General features: G+C 45.0%; 1 protein-coding gene across 1 annotated transcript in view; it reads left to right on the plus strand.

The window, feature by feature from the left end:
- Nucleotides 1-1,380: 1,380 nt before the first annotated feature.
- The window catches only part of PAFAH2 (platelet activating factor acetylhydrolase 2), a 29,358-nt gene continuing 10,104 nt past the window's right edge, over nt 1,381-20,634 (plus strand). Inside the window, exons 1-8 of the mRNA XM_068968968.1 lie at nt 1,381-1,470; nt 2,400-2,553; nt 3,400-3,496; nt 11,398-11,466; nt 11,829-11,967; nt 12,878-12,991; nt 16,991-17,082; nt 19,392-19,562. Coding sequence (XP_068825069.1) covers nt 1,381-1,470; nt 2,400-2,553; nt 3,400-3,496; nt 11,398-11,466; nt 11,829-11,967; nt 12,878-12,991; nt 16,991-17,082; nt 19,392-19,562 — 926 coding nt within the window. The remainder of the gene's footprint in view (nt 1,471-2,399; nt 2,554-3,399; nt 3,497-11,397; nt 11,467-11,828; nt 11,968-12,877; nt 12,992-16,990; nt 17,083-19,391; nt 19,563-20,634) is intronic.

Genomic DNA, 20,634 nt, shown 5'->3' on the forward strand with positions numbered 1-20,634 from the left:
TGAGCTAGCAATTCATATCCCAGGGAATTATTGTAAGGATTTCATTAAATAATACATGTATGTGAAGCCCTTGGTGTAGTTCCTGGCACAGAGTAAGCGTGCTGCTACTGCTGCTGGCGGTGATGTAATTGAAGCGGGAGGAAGAGCAGTGGCATTAGTCCTGATTTAAAAAGTAACCTCGACTTCCCTGGTGGTCCGGAGGTTAAGACTCCATGCTCCCAATGCAGGGGCCTGGTCAGGGGAGCTACATCTCACATGCTACAGCTAAGACCCAGCATGGTCAAAAAAAAAAAAAGACATCCTTGTTTTAAAAAAGGCAAACAAGAAGCAACCAAGTTATAGGGGTGCTTTCTAGTCAGAGCATGCACGCCTGCCACGTGGAAGGCTCCTGTTTGATCTCCTGCCCACATTATACTCTAACCTTTTATTTCTGGCCCTTTCTGCTCTTACATTATGTCCTGTATAAAAATGCTCCCCTCTCCCCTGCCTCGAAAATCTTCCTCATATTTAAGACCCAAATAAGTGCCTTTTATAGTTTATAGTTTAGGTCAGTGATTTTGTATGTACGTCATTGTGTCTCCCCACTAGCAGGATCAGTGAGGGGTTAAGAGCTCAGGTCTGGATTAGACAGACCTGAGTTTGCCACCTAGAAGCAGTGTGACTTGGGGAAGTTATTCAACCTCTTCATGCCCTAGTCTCGGTTGTAAAACAGGGTCTTAATAGTCCCTTCCTCAGATGGTTGTTGAGAGGATGAAATGACGCAGAGTATGTAAAAATCTCAGGTCAGTGCTGACACATAGTAAATAATAGATGTTAGTGGTTGTGTTTGTTATTCTTAGCCTCCTGAGGACAAGGTCTGTGGCATGTTCTCTGCAGCAGTTGCTGCTGTGCTGGGCACATAGTCAGTGCTAAATGAACACTTTTTAGTGGGTTTTGAGGAATATGGAGATTCTGTTTCCTTTCCATGATCTTCTCCTCACCTCTCTGCCAATAGCAACAGAAAAAGCAGCCCCCTAGACCTGGGTTTGATCCCTGGGTTGGGAAGATCCCCAGGAGGATCCCACTCCAGTATTCTTGCCTGGAGAATCCCCATGGACAGAAGAGCCTGGCACAGTCCATGGGACTGCAAAGAGTCGGACACGACTGAGCGACTAAGCACAGCACAGCAAACCTTAGTAAAGGCAGTGTAGCAAGGTGGATGATTGGAAGACTGGCTGCGTCACTGGCAGGGAGGAGGGGTGATAGCAGGCGTAGAGAGGGGTGGCTGATAAGAATAAGCAACAGGAAGCTGAGAGGAAACCAGCAAGAGGCTGTTCTGTGTTCCGCCCTCCAGCTGTCAAGTTCAGCCACTGCCCAAGTCGTCGTTCAGCGGGTGATGAGATGGGGGTCAACCAGTCCGTGAGCTTTCCGCCTGTCACGGGACCCCACCTCGTAGGCTGCGGGGATGTGATGGAGGGTCAGAGCCTCCAGGTAAGTGTCTCCAGCGTGTCTCCACTGCTTCTGTCACAAGTCTGATGATGTAATTCCAGCTAGGGGAAACCTGAGTCAGAGCTGGTCTGGATTTGATTGTTGAGCACCCAGGTCTCTTTCCCCTGAACTTTTCTCCTCTTTTCAATTAGAAACATCTCAATAGACGAGATGGTGGATTCTTTTTTCCCAACTTGGAGGAACTGGGGCCTCTAACTTCAAAGGAAGCTCTCTGATGTCTTGAGAGCAGGTGCCTGATCCTGGAAAGGTTTTGGATCTCACCCTAATCTGAGTGTATGAGAGGAGGAGCAGTGGGCTATGTGCCATTGACCTTTGACTCCCCGGCCCCACGTAGGAAGACAGTCTCCTTTTTCTCCTATTCTGCTCTCGTCTGTTCCGCCCTCCTACTTTAGTCCGGGACTTTCCCTCCTTCAGTTCCTAGGTCATTCTCTGCTGGCCCTTGAACTCTCCCTCTCCCTTGTGAGAGGCACATACCCCCATGTAGAGTGAATGTGTTGCTGCTACCTTCCAGGGGCCAGGCTCCAGGGTTGCCCAGGGTGCCACCAATGTCACCCCATTCAACAAGAGAGCTACTCCTTGGCTTCTGGGGCTCCTCCAGGCCTGGGCTTCCAGCCACATTGAAATCTTTTTTTGATAGCCCAAGCTCTGGAAATATTTTAGTACCCCTCCAATGTAATTCAAAATACAGTTGGCTGTTTGAAATAACATAAGCCTTATGTGAATGCTGAACATAAAATTGCTTCTTTCTGGGTTTTCTGAGTGTAAAATTCAGGTATGTGAATTGAAGGTAAAATTTCCCTGTTTTAGTACTTGGCTGGTACCCTTAAACAACTGCTGAACGTGTCTGTTGGGAAATGAAGCCATGCTTGGGCTTCTTGCTCCGAGCAGCTGCTGTCTTTTTTTCCTTACAGGGCAGCTTCTTTCGACTGTTCTACCCGTGCCAAGAGGCAGAGGAGACCTCGGAGCAGCCGCTGTGGATTCCCCGCTATGAGTACTTCGCTGGCCTGGCCGAATACCTGAAGTTTAATAAGCGCTGGGGGGGGTTACTGTTCAACCTGGCTGTGGGTAAGAGCTGGCCTCACCCCTGGGTGCTCTCCCAGCTGCTTAATTATGTCCCTTGGAGATCTCCAGGCAGACACAGTACCTTATAGTTTGTGTTGTCCAGCCCTTTCGTAGTGGGGCATCCGTTAGTCAGTGTGGTATGGAGAGTGGAGAGAATTACAAGCAGGAGAGCTTTATTTATTTATTTTTTTGAAGAGCTTTAGTTACAGAGTTAGACTGCCCTGGATTCGAATCCAGTCCTTATCATTTACTAGCTGTGGGGCTTGGGCCAGTTACTGAATGTGTCTGAACATCTACCTTTGCAGGATTGTAAAGTCGGACGTGTATATACATTGTAATGTATATAAAAGACGCACTCTGGTGCTGTGCTTGGGATGTGGAATGTGTTCCATAGGTGGCAGCTATTACTCATGTATCCAGCATGCATTATTTCTGCTCTGTGTCAGCTATAGCTTAGATTAAAGAAGCACTCTTGACTGCCAAGGAGCATACCATCTCCTGCACTTGCCCCTCTAGCTCCTCCCTCTTCTGGGTCAGATCACACTGAGTCATCCACTTCCCCCAAAGACCTCACTGTTAGGAACTCTACCGACTGCCTTAGCGTCTCAGGGATTTGCCCGTAAGTTGCTCAGTACTCCCCCTTTGGCTTTCTTTTCCCACTTTCTGTTGTGTTCGTGCTCCTGAGGGGAGAAAAAGGGAAAGAATAAATGACTGATTGTCCTGCGTTGCTCAGGTGAAAGGTGGGTCTCTTGAGAGGAGGGCCACCGGGTCCCCACCATGCTTGCGCTCAGGCTGCCCTTGGGATTAGTGTGGGGGCAGCCGGAGATTCTTACCCCTTGTCTCTGCTAGGATCTTGTCGCCTGCCTGTTAGCTGGAATGGCCCCTTTAAAACAAAGGACTCTGGATACCCCTTGATCATCTTCTCTCATGGCATGGGAGCCTTCAGGTAAGAGCTGCGCTCCCCCAGATCTTGTCACATTCTTTGCCTGGTTGCAGCTGCTGACTCTCAGCATGTTCTCAAAAGACAAGGAAACCCATATTTCCATCTGTCAGCTCTTACCTATCATCTGCTTCATCCCAAAGCGCTGGGTCCACCTTCTTTAGAAGGCCTTCCCCAAGCCCCTTTCACCTGGTGGAGCCTTTCGGCGTCCTTCATATCATTCCCTTCTCATGTTCTAGCATTTATATAAATACTTGTTTTAGCCTTCTTCCTCTATAACAGTCCAGAAGTACTAGAAGGAGCTTGAGCGTTATGTTCAGAGAGTTGATTATTCAACATGCATCAGGGACAGCAGTGATGAAGACAGACTCGCTCCCTGCTCCTGTGGAGCTTGCAGCCTCAGCTGTGAATCTCAGCCAGACCACTGTGCTGTGTGAACTCAGGACCATGGTAGGCGTCTCTGAGCCTGTATTTCCTCATCTGTCAAACGGACTCGGATGAGGCACCGAGTAGGTGTGCACTTACGCCCATACTCCTCTCCATCTCTCTACATGGAGCACTGTGGGGTGATGAACTGTAAGATCCCCTTCGTCATCAACTTCAGGGAATGCTGGCCTAAGTTTTACAAGTCAGTGAAATTGTGAAAGTGAAAGTCACTGAGTCGTGTCCGACTCTTTGCAACCCTATGGACTATACAGTCCATGGAATTCTCCAGGCCAGAATACCGGAGTGGATAGCCTTTCCCTTCTCCAGGGGATCTTCCCAACCCAGGGTTTGAACGCAGGTCTCCCACATTGTGGGTGGATTCTTTACCAGCTGAGCTATGAGGGAAGCCCAAGAATACTGGTGTGGGTAGCCTATCCCTTCTCCAGCGGATCTTTCCGATTCAGGAATTGAACCAGGGTCTCCTGCATTGCAGGCGGAATTGCAGGCGGATTCTTTCCCAACTGAGATCTCAGGGAAGCCCTTACGAGTCAATACCCATTCAGAATTCTCCCCATGAATTCTTATTTCTGCACCTTGGTGTGTTATGTAGTTATGTAGTTACGTATTAACTATAGTGTACGTGGTTCCTGTTTAAGCTTGTTAATATTCTCACTGTATGTTCATTCATCAACATGTAAGTTTAGTTTATATCCAAGAGCGTTACACAAAGTCATCTATTTTTGCCTTTACACATCCCACTTCCACTGAAACGATTGTCTGCAGTGTAGCCAGGGAGGTCTGCTGCTGCTAAGTCACTTCAGTCGTGTCCGACTCTGTGTGACCCCATAGATGGCAGCCCACCAGGCTCCCCCGTCCCTGGGATTCTCCAGGCAAGAACATTGGAGTGGGTTGCCATAGGTCTATTTTATTTTATTATTATTATTTTTTGCTTTGGCATATTCCTGCTCTGAGGAACATCAGTAAGTTCTTTTATTCATTTAAAAAATTATTTATTTTTAATTGAAGGATAGTTGCTTTTGTTGGCTTTTGCCATACATCAACATGAGTCAGCCATAGATATACAAATGTCCTCTCCCTCTTAAGCCTCCCTCCCACCTCCCTCCCTACCCCACCCCTCTAGGCTGTCGCAGCACGTGAGCTTTGGGTTCCTGTGTCATTCAGCAAATTCCCACTGGCTGTCTCTTCTGCTTATGGTCATGTATATGTTTCAGTGCTACTTTCTCAAATCATCCCACCTCCCTCCCCAGCTGTGTCCAAAAGTCTGTTCTCTATGTCTGCATCTCCATAGCCGCCCTGTAGATAGGTTCATCAGTACCATCCTTCTAGATTCCACACATATATGTTACTATACAATATTTGTCTTTCTCTTTCTGACTTACTTCACTTCATATAATAGGCTCTAGGTTCATCTGTCTCGTTAGAACCAACTCAGATACATTCCTTTTTATATTTAGAAGCCCTTTGAACTTAATTCAGCTCTTGTCATGATCTTATCTGAAGGCAGGTACAGGGCAAAGTTTCCAGCCTAGTTCTCGCGACTTGTCCACCTCCAGCTTTCCAGAAAAACAGCCCTAAAGGTACTATGTTAATTTCTGCCTCAGAGTTTTTGAGTTTTTTTCTTTGTTTGAAGATACTGGAGTTTTTAAAATTTTTTTGTCCTTGAGACATGCTCTATTTTATAAATTAGATTATTTAATAAAATAAATATTATAAAATATTTAATAAAATCAGTTCAGTCGCTCAGTTGTGTCCAACTCTTTGCGACCCCATGAATTGCAGCACGCCAGGCCTCCCGGTCCATCACCAACTCCTGGAATTCACCCAGACTCAGGTCCATCGAATCAGTGATGCCATCCAGCAATCTCATCCTCGGTCGTCCCCTTCTCCTCCTGCCCCCAATCCCTCCCAGCATCAGTCTTTTCCAATGAGTCAACTCTTCGCATGAGGTGGCCACAGTACTGGAGTTTCAGCTTTAGCATCATTCCTTCCAAAGAAATCCCAGGGTTGATCTCCTTCAGAATGGACTGGTTGGATCTCCTTGCAGTCCAAGGGACCCTCAAGAGTCTTCTCCAACACCACAGTTCAAAAGCATCAATTCTTCGGTGCTCAGCCTTCTTCACAGTCCAACTCTCACAGCCATACATGACCACAGGAAAAACCATAGCCTTGACTAGACGGACCTTAGTTGGCAAAGTAATGTCTCTGCTTTTGAATATGCTATCTAGGTTGGTCATAACTTTTCTTCCAAGGAGTAAGCATCTTTTAATTTCATGGCCACAGTCACCATGTGCAGTGATTTTGGAGCCCCCCAAAATAAAGTCTGACACTGTTTCCACTGTTTCCCCATCTATTTCCCATGAAGTGATGGGACCAGATGCCATGATCTTCGTTTTCTGAATGTTGAGCTTTAAGCCAACTTTTTCACTTTCCTCTTTCACTTTCATCAAGAGGCTTTTTAGCTCCTCTTCACTTTCTGCCATAAGGGTGGTGTCATCTGCATATCTGAGGTTATTGATATTTTTCCCGGCAATCTTGATTCCAGCTTGTGCTTCTTCCAGTCCAGTGTTTCTCATGATGTACTCTGCATATAAGTTCAATAAGCAGGGTGACAATATACAGCCTTGACAGACTTCTTTTCCTATTTGGAACCAGTCTGTTGTTCCATGTCCAGTTCTGACTGTTGCTTCCTGACCTGCATACAGATTTCTCAAGAGGCAGGTCAGGTGGTCTGGTATTCCCATCTCTTTCAGAATTTTCCAGTTTATTGTGATCCACACAGTCAAAGGCTTTGGCATAGTCAATAAAGCAGAAATAGATGTTTTTCTGGAACTCTCTTGCTTTTTCCATGATCCAGTGGATGTTGGCCATTTGATCTCTGGTTCCTCTGCCTTTTCTAAAACCAGCTTGAACATGAGGGAGTTCACGGTTCATGTATTACTGAAGCCTGGCTTGGAGAATTTTGAGCATTACTTTACTAGCATGTGAGATGAATGCAATTGTGCAGTAGTTTGAGCATTCTTTGGCATTGCCTTTCTTTGGAATTGGAATGAAAACTGACCTTTTCCAGTCCTGTGGCCACTGCTGAGTTTTCCAAATTTGCTGGCATATTGAGTGCAGCACTTTCACAGCATCATCTTTCAGGATTTGAAACAGCGCAGCTGCAATTCCATCACCTCCACTAGCTTTGTTCATAGTGATGCTTTCTAAGGCCCACTTGACTTCACATTCCAGGATGTCTAGCTCTAGATGAGTGATCACACCATCATGATTATCTGGGTTGTGAAGATCTTTTTTGTACAGTTCTTCTGTGTGTTCTTGCCACCTCTTCTTAATATCTTCTGCTTCTGTTAGGTCCAGACCATTTCTGTCCTTTATCGAGCCCATCTTTGCACGAAATGTTCCCTTGGTATCTCTAATTTTCTTGAAGAGATCTCTAGTCTTTCCCATTCTGTTCTTTTCCTCTATTTCTTTGCATTGATCACTGAAGGCTTTCTTATCTCTTCTTGCTATTCTCTGGAACTCTGCATTCAGATGCTTATATCTTTCCTTTTCTCCTTTGCTTTTCGCTTCTTTTCTTTTCAGAGCTATTTGTAAGGCCTCCCCAGAGAGGCTTTTTAGTTCCTCTTCACTTTCTGCTATAAGGGTGGTGTCATCTGCGTATCTGAGGTGATTGATACTTCTCCTGGCAATCTTGATTCCAGCTTGTGCTTCTTCCAGTCCAGCGTTTCTCATGATGTATTCTGCATATAAGTTAAATAAGCAGGGAGACAATATACACAATTGTAATGAATTAATTATTTATGTGATTATTCTTTAACGTATGTGTTTATCACTAGATTGTAAGCTCCATGAAGGCAGAGACGATGTCTGTCTTCTATCTTTCCCGATGTCTAGGGCAGTACCTGGAAAACAGTAGTTTCCCAATAAATATTTACGTTTTGCTAGGTTCCATACATTCAGCAGATTTCTGTTGAGCACCTGCTCTGTGCTAGTTTCTTGGCATGAGAAAAAGGTGGGACATATAGAAATGGAACAAATCAAGGACTTTTTGTCCACTAGAGGAGACTGCATCTAGATGCACATAATTATAGTCCATGGCAGGAGGTGGAGAGCAGATGTAGAGACGAGGCTAGAAGGACAGCAAGATGGTTTCCAATGTTAGTACCTGCCACGTGCGAGGGCCTATGCTGTGGCTGGGTGTTCAGTAGTGAATAAGATAGAGCCCCTGCTTTCAGACTGTAGTCTGGTGGAGAAAAGAAGCTAAGAAATACTCTTTCCTCAGCCCACAGGTATTTTCTTGAGAGAACAGGTGAGTGCATGGCTTTAGCGTGGTCTTTTTGGTCTAAGACTCTGTCTTGAGGCTTCACATCTAAATACACTTGGGTGAATCAGTTATAAATATTCTTCATTAACTATAGTGAAATTCCAAGAATAAAAGGCAGGGAGGTAAAGGGACATGGTTTTCTCTCATTGTATCTATGGTTAATGCAGGATCTGAAATCCTTCTCATGGGTCACAGACTTGTGGCTTTCCATCCCAGGGAGGTGTGTGTATTTTTAAATATTACCTAACCATTTGTAACCATCACTTCATGGGAAGTAGATGGGGAAACAGTGTAAACAGTGTCAGACTTTATTTTTTGGGGCTCCAAAATCACTGCACATGGTGACTGCAGCCATGAAATTAAAAGACGCGTACTCCTTGGAAGAAAAGTTATGACCAATCTAGGTAGTATATTCAAAAGCAGAGACATTACTTTGCCGACTAAGGTCCATCTAGTCAAGGCTATGGTTTTTCCTGTGGTCATGTATGGATGTGAGAGTTGGACTGTGAAGAAGGCTGAGCACCGAAGAATTGATGCTTTTGAACTGTGGTGTTGGAGAAGACTCTTGAGGGTCCCTTGGACTGCAAGGAGATCCAACCAGTCCATTCTGAAGGAGATCAACCCTGGGATTTCTTTGGAGTGAATGATGCTAAAGCTGAAACTCCAGTACTTTGGCCATCTCATGCGAAGAGTTGACTCATTGGAAAAGACTCTGATGCTGGGAGGGATTGGGGACAGGAGGAGAAGGGGACGACCGAGGATGAGATGGCTCGATGGCATCACAGACTCGATGGACGTGAGTCTGAGTGAACTCCAGGAGATGGTGATGGACAGGGAGGCCTGGCGTGCTGCGATTCATGGGGTCGCAAAGAGTCGGATACGATGGAGTGACTCAACTCAACTGAACTGAATGTGCCTCTGTCTTCTTTGGTTCCCACATAGTCTTGTGAGGTCAGTGGGTGGAAGAATATTTTACAGATGAGCAAACCAACTCTGAAAGGCAGACTTGCTCAAGGTTACAGTCTGAACTGGGGAGGGATCAGAAATCTCTAGCTCTTAAATCCTGTTCATTGCCTCCCCAAGAGAAGTGAGTGAGAGAAGGTGAAAAGAAATTTAAGTAACTGACCTTCCTGAATCAGTTAGGGTACAGGCAAGTTGTATTTAATAGAAAAACTTCAAACGATAGTGACCTAAATAATATAAAGTTTATTTTTTGCTCAGATAAAGTACTAGACAGACCTAATATGGTAGTTCTATAAAGTAAAAAACCAGACTTCTTTTATAATCTTGCTTTGCGTGTGTAGCTTCTGCTTCTAAGAATATCTCATGACCCAGGGAGGTTGCTTAGCTCTAGCTATTACATACACAGTCCATGCTATAGGAAGGGAGAACTCTCCTGAAAGTTCTGTATAACACAACTGCTTACATACCATTGACTACAGCTGCCCTGTCCATTATGCTAACTTCTAGCCACATGTGTCTATTGAATATTTGAAGTATGACTGGTCCAAACTGAGATATGCTGTAAGCATAAAACACACACTGGGTTTCAAATACTTCATATGAAAAAAAAAAAAGTGCAATAAAATATTTTAATTTAAAAATCTTGAGTATATGTTGAAATGATAATGTTTTAGCTATATTGGGTTATTAACCATCCAGGCTGATGCTTCTTCCTGGAAGACTTTACCAGAACCTTTAAAAGATATTGTCTAAAGAGACTCTGGGGCACAGAGCGCAGGTTTTGGAGTCAAAAAGCCCCAGCGGAAAGTTTAACTCTACCACTTACTTAGCTGTGTAACCTGGGGCAGATACTTGGCCTATTGTAAAAAGAGCTCTTATCACAGAAAGTACTCATAAAGAAGTCACTGTTAGTGTGTGTGTGTATATATACCATTTTATAAATTTACCATTCTCATTCATACAATGGAATGTTACATGGCTTTTATTTATTTATTTTTTTTGCATTTTATTTTATTTTATTTATTTATTTTTTTAATTTTAAAATCTTTAATTCTTACATGCGTTCCCAAACATGAACCCCCTCCCACCTCCCTCCCCATAACATCTCTCTGGGTCATCCCCATGCACCAGCCCCAAGCATGCTGTATCCTGCGTCAGACATAGACTGGCGGTTACATGGCTTTGAAAAAAAAAATCACACCACAGGAAAATATGAACTGGCATAAGAAGACATTCATACTGTTTTGCTAAATGAAAAAAAGGCCACAAAATAGCTTATATTAAGTAATAACATTATTGTTTTTTTAATGCATTTTTAAAAGAACTGGAAGGACAAACATCAAAACATCCAAAAAATTCTGTTTCTTTTCACTATTTAAAATATATCTACTAGAAAATTTTAAATCGCTTAGAGTAGCATTATATTCCTATTGCTGGACTAGAACTTAGTCACGTAGACAAACCTGGCTACAAAGAGGCTGGGAAATGTCATTTTGATCCATGAGAGTGTCTTCAGCTGAAAATTAGATTCTGTTATTAAGGAGGAAGGGAAAAATAGGTGTTTGGAGTAGGCAATTAGCAATGTCTGCCATATTTTTTTTGAATGTTGGAGGACAGACCAAAGGAACCCACATGCTAAATCACAGATGCATATTTGCATGTTAAAAACTAGCCAGAGTCCCTCTCCTCAGGGAGCTCACCAGCTAATTTGGGAGATGTACAATATACAGAGGGCACGGCAGCCCACTCCTGTACTCTTGCCTGGAGAACCCCGTGGACAGAGGAGCCTGGCGGGGTGTGGTCCATAGGGTTGCAAAGAGTCAGAGGCAACTGAAGCGACTTGGCACACAGCACACACAATATGGAGACAATAAAAAAGCAACTGTGTCAAGTAGCCAAACTGTATTGAGGTTGGGATGGGGACTATGGATCAGTGTATGGGGTTGCAAAACATGGTGGATCAATCTGCACATGCTCCCTGGAGGAGAACACTTGGAGCTTTGGTGAGAGTTGGGGTATGCTGGCTGGGGAAAGCTCCTGAAGAAGAGCTGCTGCAAATGAAGCTTCCTCCATTCCATCTTTTGTGATGGCTACTAGCAGAGCATGGTTGGACGGGAGGCTAAGGGCAGGCCACTCTTGGATCACTTCTCTCGGTTCCTTCCTGGATCTCTAGGACACTCTATTCAGCCTTCTGCATGGAGCTGGCTTCTCGTGGCTTTGTGGTTGCTGTGCCAGAGCACAGGTGAGGATGACAGTCACAACAAACCATCATGGGTCGGGTGCCTGCTGTCCTGGGCTTGGGTATAGGCTAGTTTCCTGTGGATGTATTATTTCCAGTCCTAGTGTTAGGCAAGGTAGGGATTGTATTTGTGTTAAAACGTGAGGACATCAGGGTTCAAAGATATTGACTAACATTGCTGAAAGTGACACAGCTGAATTGGGGTTCAAACCGAGGTCCGTCCCCCAAATCCCCATTTTTTCTACTCTTCTATGTATGCCCTCTATCTTTTTCCCATTTAGCTAGAGGATAAGCTAGAATGGCTTGGCTGAAAAGGGGATTTGATAAAGGGGAGAAGTAAGTCCCTGGGGGCACATGTATTGCAGGGATGGGTCAGCTGCAGCCACCTGTTTCTGCAAGCAGACCCCAGAGGAGAATCAGCCTGATGAGGCCCTGGAGGAGGAATGGATCCCCCACCGTCAAATTGAGGAAGGGGAGAAGGAATTCTATGTTCGGAACTGCCAGGTAGGCTTATGCCAGTAGGGAAGGAGAGTTACTAAGCTTGTCTTTTGTGTAAGACACTCACTGAGAAGACTTTGCACTAACTTCTTTTGAAGTCTCATTCAAAGTGGTCCTGAGCTTGTCACAGCCAAGAAATGAGATCTTGATCAAAACTCTTTAACGATTGCAAGTGACAGAAACCCAACTCAAGCTTGTTTCGCAAAAAAGGAGAATTGGTTGGTTTACATAGCAGACTGTAGGAAGGACAGGACCACTGGGATCACTGTCATTTCTGTCTCCTTGCTAGCTGGTCTCATCTACTAACTGGCTTACTTTACGAGGTTGCGCATGTCCGCCCTCACCATCTAAGACAATAGGGCTGTTTGGGGGTTGTCGCCAATTTCTTCCCCAAGATGTAATAATATAAAAAATCCTGGATAGAGACTCTTAGGCTGGGAAGAAGTACCAAAATATGAAGTTCCCATCAGAAATGCATTGCTAGATATTTTGGTGAGGGACAATCCTCAGAAGTCAAGGTTAATAGAAGTAGGGGTGGATGAGTGCTAGCAGACAAAAGCAGTAGACATATGCTATAAATGGGCAAGCAGAATCCAGTACAGGGTTGATAATAGGAACACTTTTATGTCCTTTTGTTTGCGAGATGCTTTCATATGCCACACAGTATAGCCATATTATACCTCTGTTTGCCATGGGTAGGTAGGTAGAGTCTGAACAGCTGGGTTGACTCCATTGTGCTGTTAGGTGGGGCTGATGTGAGTGGCTGTGAGGGAGCTGAGGCTTTCTCAGGATGTGGGGCCCACAGTGCTTGCTGAGATGTGGGTGGGCACATTCTTCCTTGGCTCTGAGGGGGACTGAGATTCCCACTGGATGGTTGTACGGTATTCCACTCCCCCCGGGACTATCTCTGTTGCAGGTGCACCAGAGGGTGAGCGAGTGTGTGAGGGTGTTGAAGATCCTACAAGAGGTCACTGCTGGGCAGACTGTTATCAACATCTTGCCTGGCGGGTTGGATCTGATGACCTTGAAGGTATGGCAGCACTTGGTATGACCGGGAACATATTTTATTCATCAAGACTTTCTTGGTTACAAATAACAGAAACCTAACTCACTAGCTTCAACCAAAAGATAATTTATTGGCTCAAATAAGTAGCAAGACCAGAGGCAGATTGGCTTTAGGCCAGTGTAGCTAGAGCCAGACAAACCTGGGTCTCCAGCATTGTCATCAAAACTCTTGGCACTGTCTCCATTCTCCTGGCTCAGCTCTATTCTGTGTATATGGGCTGTATTCTCACCATCAGGCAAGAAAGGTGGTTGCTGGCATTCCAAGCCTGCATTTCAACTCAGCTGTAGATTTAAAAGGAAAAGAGACTTTTTAGCTTCCAATGTCTGGAAAGGCCATGGCTCTACTTGGGTCATATTCACATTCTGAGCCAGTCACTGTGTCAGAGAGCTAGAGTATTCTGGTTGGCCTGCCTAGGATATACACCCACTTCTGCATTAGGGGAACCTGAGCACCAGGACTGACAGCCCCTCAGGGCCACATGGATGAGGGAGAGATAGTTCATTCACAAAGGAAGGGCTGTGGAGCTGCAAACAAGCTCTGTTGTCTACAGCAGGCTTGTTCCTTCTTTTAAGGGAATCCTAAGAACCCCTGGGAGGAGAGAAACTGTCCCCACTATGAAATTTGGTGCCTATAAAAGCATATTTTCCTCCCCTATCCTATCCTTTTCCCCATAATCTGAAAAGTAGCTCAAACTTTATTTAGAGAACCAAGAAAGCACATAAAAGCATGAAAGAAAACGAAACAGAATTTTTTGATGTTTGTCCTTCTAGGTCTTTTAAAAATGCATTTAAAAAAACAATAATGTTATTATTTAATAGAAGCTATTTTGTGGCCTTTTTTTCATTTAGCAAAACAGTATGAATGAGTTAATATTTTCCTGTGGTGTGATTTTTTTTTTAATAGCCACGTAACATTCCATTGTATGAATGAGAATGTTAAATTTATAAGATGGTATGTATATATATATAAAATAACAGTGAGTCCTTTATGAGTACTTTCTATGGTAAGAGCTCTTTTGATACATACATACGCATTGTTATCTCTTTACATAGAAAGAAACCAATGATCCAATAGTCCAAGTAACTGCCCCAGGTTACACAGCTAAGTAAGTGGTAGAGTCAAACTTTATGCTGGGGCTTTTTGACTCCAAAACCTGTGCTCTGTGCCCCAGAGTCTCTTTAGACGATATCTTTTAAAGGCTCTGGTAAAGTTTTCCAGGAAGAAGCATCAGCATCAGGCAGGACCTGAAATCCAGAGAACTCTACTAGCTTGTGTTGTCAATTCCCACTGGAGAAGCAGGGCCCAGGCACTGCAGTGCAGGCCTCTGGGCCTGAAACAGGCATCAGGGGATGGCAGGCTACATATAGCTCGATTAGTTCCAGAGGCAGCCTTTTGGAGAAATAGAGAATTTTTTAAAAAAAGTTAAGAAGGGGATTCCCTAATAGTTCAGTGACTGTGACTGCATGCTCCCAATGCAAGGGACCCAGGTTCGATCCCTGGTCCAGAAACTAAAGCCCATGTGTCGCAGCTGAGAGTCACATGCCCCAACTGGAACGTCCTGCATGTTGCAGCTGAGACCCGGTGCAGCCAAGTAAATAAAATAAATATTTTTTAAAAAAGCTAAGTACGTTTTCATCTTTCAGATTGGGCAAGACCCAAAAATTGATTACTTACCCTGTTGGCAAAGCTGTGGGGAAATAAGCGCTGCTCTGTGACTGGTGTGAGTGCAGCTTGTCCCTTGCAGGGCAGTCTGGCAATAGCAGTCAACAGGACAGATACACATTGTGTTGGACCCTGCCATTTCCAACGCCGGGAATTTATTTTACATATCCCTGCATACTTGCGACATGATGTATGTGCAAGGTTACTCATCCCAGTGTTGTTTGTTGTAACAGAAGATTGATAGTATCCTAAATGTTCACCCGTAAGTGAGCACAACTGGTTTAATAGATTATGGAACAATGGATATATTATTTTGGATAATGCTAATCGCTATAACATCCGTGCCCAGTTGCTCAGTTGTGTCCAAGTCTTTGTGACCCCATGGACTGTATCCTGCCAGGCTCCTCTACCCATGAGATTTTTTTCAGGCAAGAATACTGGAGTGGGTTGACATTTCCACCTCCAGGGGATTTTCCTGTCCCAGAGATCAAACCCGAGTTTCCTACAGCTCCTGCATTGGCAGGCGGGTTCTTTACCACTGAGCCACTTGGAAGCAATTGCTATAACATGTAAGCCCCAAATCTCAGTGGTTAGTGAGGAGAGATTTATTTCTCTCCCACATGAAGTCCAAAATGAGTGCTTCTATGGAAGGGCTAACTCAGGGAACTAGGCTACCTTCCTCTAATTGCTTTACTCTCTTCCACTTGTGAAACCCACCTTCACTATATACATTAACCCAGGAATGGGAAAGAGTGTGGAGGTTGGTATGGAAGAGTGTTTATAGTATCCAGGACTGGAAATGGGGATAATCACTTTCACAGTCTATCACAAAACCACTACCACTCGCATCTAATCACAAGGCCACATCTGACTGCTGGAAATACAGTCTAGCTGTGTGTCCAGGAAGAATAGTTTTGGTGATCACTAGTGGTCTGTAGTATGGTGAAATCAAATGTGGCTGTAAAACAGGATAAGGAAGCTCTTAATGTAGTAATATTTGTGTATTAAAAAGTAAGGTACAGTATTTCTTATGTAAAAGCGAGAACATGTATATTCATGTTTACCTGTATAGGATAAGTAAGCTCTCCAAAGACACAAGAAACTCACCTGTCTGGGTAGGGAGTGGGCAACTGTGTGGAAAGGGAAGACTTCTTTATGCTCCTGATTTTAGAGTTATGTGAATATATTACCATTAAAAAAGCTGAAGAGGCCTGAACCAATCTGAAGGAACTTAGCAAAGTGGGGAGGAAAAAAAATTTTTTTTTAATGTGGACCACTTTCAGAGTCTCTGTTGAATTTATTACAGCGTTGTTTCTGTTTTATGTTTTGGTTTTTTGACCTGGAAGCATGTAGGAATCTTAGCTCCCCCACCAGGATTCTGCACCCCAGGCCTTGGAAGGCAGTCTTAACCACTGGATCGCCAAGGAAGTCCCATGAAGGGGAGAATTTAGATACAAAATCTTGAGCTAGATTTTACTGAGAGCAAAGGAAGGCACAGGTTCTGGGCAGAGGCTGCACAGTGAATCCTAGAGAGATTTCCTGAGCCCTTTAGCAGGCAGCTGCAGTGGCTGTTTATATAACCATGTCCTGAAGGCTTCTGGGGACAACCAGAAATTGATGCGTGCAGAGCTTGTTAGAGCGAGCAGACTCACTCTGCTGGATAAAAGTCAGGACAGGTATCAGAGGAAGTAGGACCTGAGATGGTTTCAGTGCAAGCAGTCCTTGCTTCAGAGTGAAGTGGAGGGGCAGCAGGAGCGCCCCATTCTGCCCTTGATTTGGTGCATATCATCCCTCCTGTTGTAAGGCAAGGATCTAGATGAAGAGAATTCTTATTCTTTTTTTCTTGGCTGCGCTCTGTGGCTTCCAAGATCTTAGGTCCCTGACCAGGGGTTGAACCCAGGCCCCTGCAGTGAAAGCGCTGAGTCCTAACCACTGGACTGTCAGGGAATTCCTGAGAGTTCTCATCCTTAATGTGTTCTTCCACTGATTGGTCACATAATTTCAGTTTATTCATTTATTTATAGATATTTGAGTATCTTCCTGGTCCAGATATTACAGGTGGTAAGATTATAAAAATAAAGGTGAAAGACGTGGTTTTCAGAATTCCTGCCTAGAGAAGGCTGTTCAGTCCAGGGCTGGCCTGAGTGGCTGCTCTCCAGTGGGCGAAAGGTGCTTAATAAGGTGGTTTTGGAGGGCTCGCCCCTGTATTGTGCTTCCATATCATCATCTCCCTGTTTCTTCCTCTTGCCCCGAAGAGTCCCTAAAAAAGCACCCCTGCCTTTCCGACTTGGCTTCCTTCAGGGCAGCATTGACGTGAGCCGCGTGGCTGTAATGGGACATTCGTTTGGAGGGGCCACAGCTATTCTGGCCTTGGCCAAGGAGACGCAATTTAGGTGAGTTTCCCAGTGATGCTGCTGTTAGCTCCACACGCCACACGTTCATTCAGCAAGTATTATGTACCCGGCACTGTTTTGGGAGGCGGGGGTTCAGTGGTGAAGAAGGAAGCAAGGTAAACAAAGTAACAAGTAATCAGATCCCCAGCAGGCACGTGCAAGGAAGAGAAGGAAACAGGCTGATAAGCTAAAGTATCTGTAGGCTTCCTTGCTGCTGCTGCTGCTGCTGCTGCTAAGTCGCTTCAGTCGTGTCCGACTCTGCGACCCCATAGACAGCAGCCCGCCAGGCTCCCCGGTCCCTGGGATTCTCCAGGCAAGAACACTGGAGTGGGTTGCCATTTCCTTCTCCAATGCATGAAAGTGAAAAGTGAAAGTGAAGTCGCTCAGTCGTGTCCGACTCTTAGTGACTCCATGGACTGTAGCCCACCAGGCTCCTCCATCCATGGGATTTTCCAGGCAAGAGTACTGGAGTGGGTTGCCATTGCCTTTTCTGGAGGCTTCCTTGAGAAAGTGACAAAAGCTGAGACTTTAAGGAAAAGAAGTCAACCTACATAAAGGTCTAGAATATCAATCTAGGCAGAAGGAACAGCTGAAGGCCCTGAGGCAGAAAGAAGCCTGCTGTGTTAGTGTAGGAAGAGCATAGTAGGGGCAGGGGCGGGGAGTATGGGGGGAGCCGAGCAGGATGGGGAACTGTGTGATTAGGGAGATAAACCGGCCAGATCACAGGCCCTTTTGGGCAGAGTAAGGAAGTTAGATTTTGTTCTAAGTGCGATGGGAAACCACTGAAAAATTTTAAGTATAGAAAAATCTTATTTACATGTAAAAACCACTCTGTGAATGGGGGTTTCTCTAGTGGTTCAGCAGTAAAGAAAGAGCCTGTTATGCAGAAGATGCAGGTTCGATTCCTGGGTTGGGAAGATCCTATGGAGGAGGGCATGGCAATCCACTCCAGGATTCTTGCCTGGAAAATACCATGGACAGAGGAGACTGGCAGGCTGCAGTCCATGGGGCCTCAAAGAGTCTGACACCACTGAATCAACTTAGCACGCACGCATACATGTGAAGAGTCGGCTGTAGGACAAGACTGGAAACAAGCAGTCTGGTTAGAGTGAGCTGATTTCAGAGTCAAGGTGAAAGCTGAGGGATTTGCATTGGGATGGAGGAGGTGGGCTGGAGAGAAGTGATGGAGTCAGGATCGGTTTTAGAACTTTCCAGACTTAGTGATGTATGAGAGAAAGAGAGAGGAATCGAGGTTTTTCATTTGTGCGCCCATCATTTGAAGGGAAGATGATCGTCCTTTATTGAGATGGAAGAGACTGGAGGAGCTTCAGGGCTGGGGGGGTAGGATGCTAATCTTAGGACCTTAGTTTTGCCCTTGGTGACAGAGATTGATGCTTGATAAACTGGCCATGACTTCAAGCTGTGGCCCCAGGGCGGCTTTCCCTGACCACCCTGCCGTGTATGCTCTGGGCTGCTTGTATTATCAGGGCGCTAAGCTGTATTTTGTTGCCTTGTGTGTTCTGTCTCCACTGCTCTCAGAGCTCCCAGAACTGTGTCATTTATCTCTGGATCCACAACACAAGGCTTAAGCACAGAGTAGGTACCGGATGAGTGGAATGAATGAATAATGAATAATGTGTCATTCTGTGTGATGCAAGTCTGCTGCCTGAAAGTAGAGCCAAGAGAAGAAGGAGATCAGATCCTTGCTTTCAGAGAGTTTAAAAATCTAGAAGGATTTTTGGTGGCCTCTAAAGAAAGCTGAGCGCTAAAGAAGAATTGATGCTTTTGAACTGTAGTGTTGGAGAAGACTCTTGAGAATCCCTTGAAAGCTAGGAGATCCAACCAATCCATCCTTAAGGAAATCAGTTTTGAATATTCTTTGGAAGGACTGATGCTGAAGGACTCCAATAATTTGGCCACCTGATGCAAAGAACTGACTCATTTGAAAAGACCCTGATGCTGGGAAAGATTGAAGGCGGGAGGAGAAGGGGACGACAGAGGATGAGATGGTTGGATGGCATCGCCAACTCACTGGACATGAGTTTGAGTAAGCTCCAGGAGTTGGTGATGGACAGGGAAGCCTGGCATGCTACAGTCCATGGGGTCGCAAAGAGTCAGACACGACCGAGTGACTGAACTGAAAAGTGATCCCCAAAAAAGATCCTAACCGAAAGATGTGGGCCCTGGTTCCCCTTCCTGGCTTTCTGAGCCTTTGCCTCACTAAAGGGGGAGCTCTGTTCTCCCCTCACTATCCTAACTGCCCTTGGCTGGGTTTCTCCATGGCAGTCCCACGTCTGGTCTTGTTCCAGGTGTGCTGTGGCTTTGGATGCTTGGATGTTTCCTCTGGAGCATGACTTTTACCCCACGGCCCGAGGCCCTATCTTCTTTATCAACGCTGAGAAGTTCCAGACAGTGGAGACTATCAACTTGATGAAGAAGATTTGTGACCAGCACGACCAATCCAGGATCATAACTGTCCTGTGAGTAAGCCCCACGGTCATGCCTGATCTCCAGGGTCTGCTCCATTTTCTTCTCAGTTGTGTGGCTCCCTCTAAATTATCTGGAAGTCGTACCCATGGATAGAATGTCTAAATACCTCCTGAGTCTCAAAATCTTAATGCCTTTCAAATTTCATATCTGCCCTTCTCCACTTAGCTCTACCTGCAGTGATTTCTTCGCTAGTTGGTATGACTTTATGGCAGGATTTACCTTTTGCTTTCTGGAAAAGGAAATCATGGGATTGTGCATTGCAGAGGAAGAGGTGTGGGTCTGGGTGGACTCCAGGAATCTCTAATCTCCTTTGGGAATTTTATTGAGTCTTTTGGAGAGTGTAGAGTAGCAGACCTATGACATTCACAAGACAGGTTTTTAGAGACCTTCATGCATACCTGAATTCAGGTATCTTCCATAAACCATCTATTTTCTGCCTTAGAAAAACCACATTCTTTTCATGTCCATCATTAGCACCATCAGATGGATTGATTTTAGGAGCCATTTTTCACAGACAGAAGAGTTTGAGTGACTTTGAGAAATGAACTTTACCTAGGAAGTGGTTTACAGCTACAGTTGAAGGGCTAAAGTCTCACTGATAAGTCTCCGATGTTATCCTGCCCTGTCTTGAGCCAAATAACACACGTGCTTCAAGGAGCCCAAACTAGCAAAACAAGTAACTACGTGTCATGGACCTCTGTACTCATTCAGGTGGTTGAAATGCCAGATCCGAGGGCCGGACTGCTAGGAGTCTGCCCAGTAGGCCATGGCTTCTTCCCTTGCCCATGTTGGCCCGTGCCGTCTTCCATGGGGCCAGCCTCTCCCCTTTCATTTTGATTTCATGGCAGCAGAGAACTGCTGGAGAGTCTCCCCAAGTCAATGAGATTCAGGATAATTGTGATCTCTAGAGGGAAGCGGGGGTGAGAGCAGTTGGAAAAAGGTACGCAGAGACTGTGGATTTACCTCTTAACAATGTATTATTTCTTAAACTGAGTGCTGGATACTCAAAGTATCCATTATATTTTTCTTTATACTTTCCCATGTGCCTTAAATAATACATTT

This window comes from Capricornis sumatraensis, chromosome 3 (genome assembly GCF_032405125.1).
Source record: "Capricornis sumatraensis isolate serow.1 chromosome 3, serow.2, whole genome shotgun sequence".
NCBI lineage: Eukaryota > Metazoa > Chordata > Mammalia > Artiodactyla > Bovidae > Capricornis > Capricornis sumatraensis.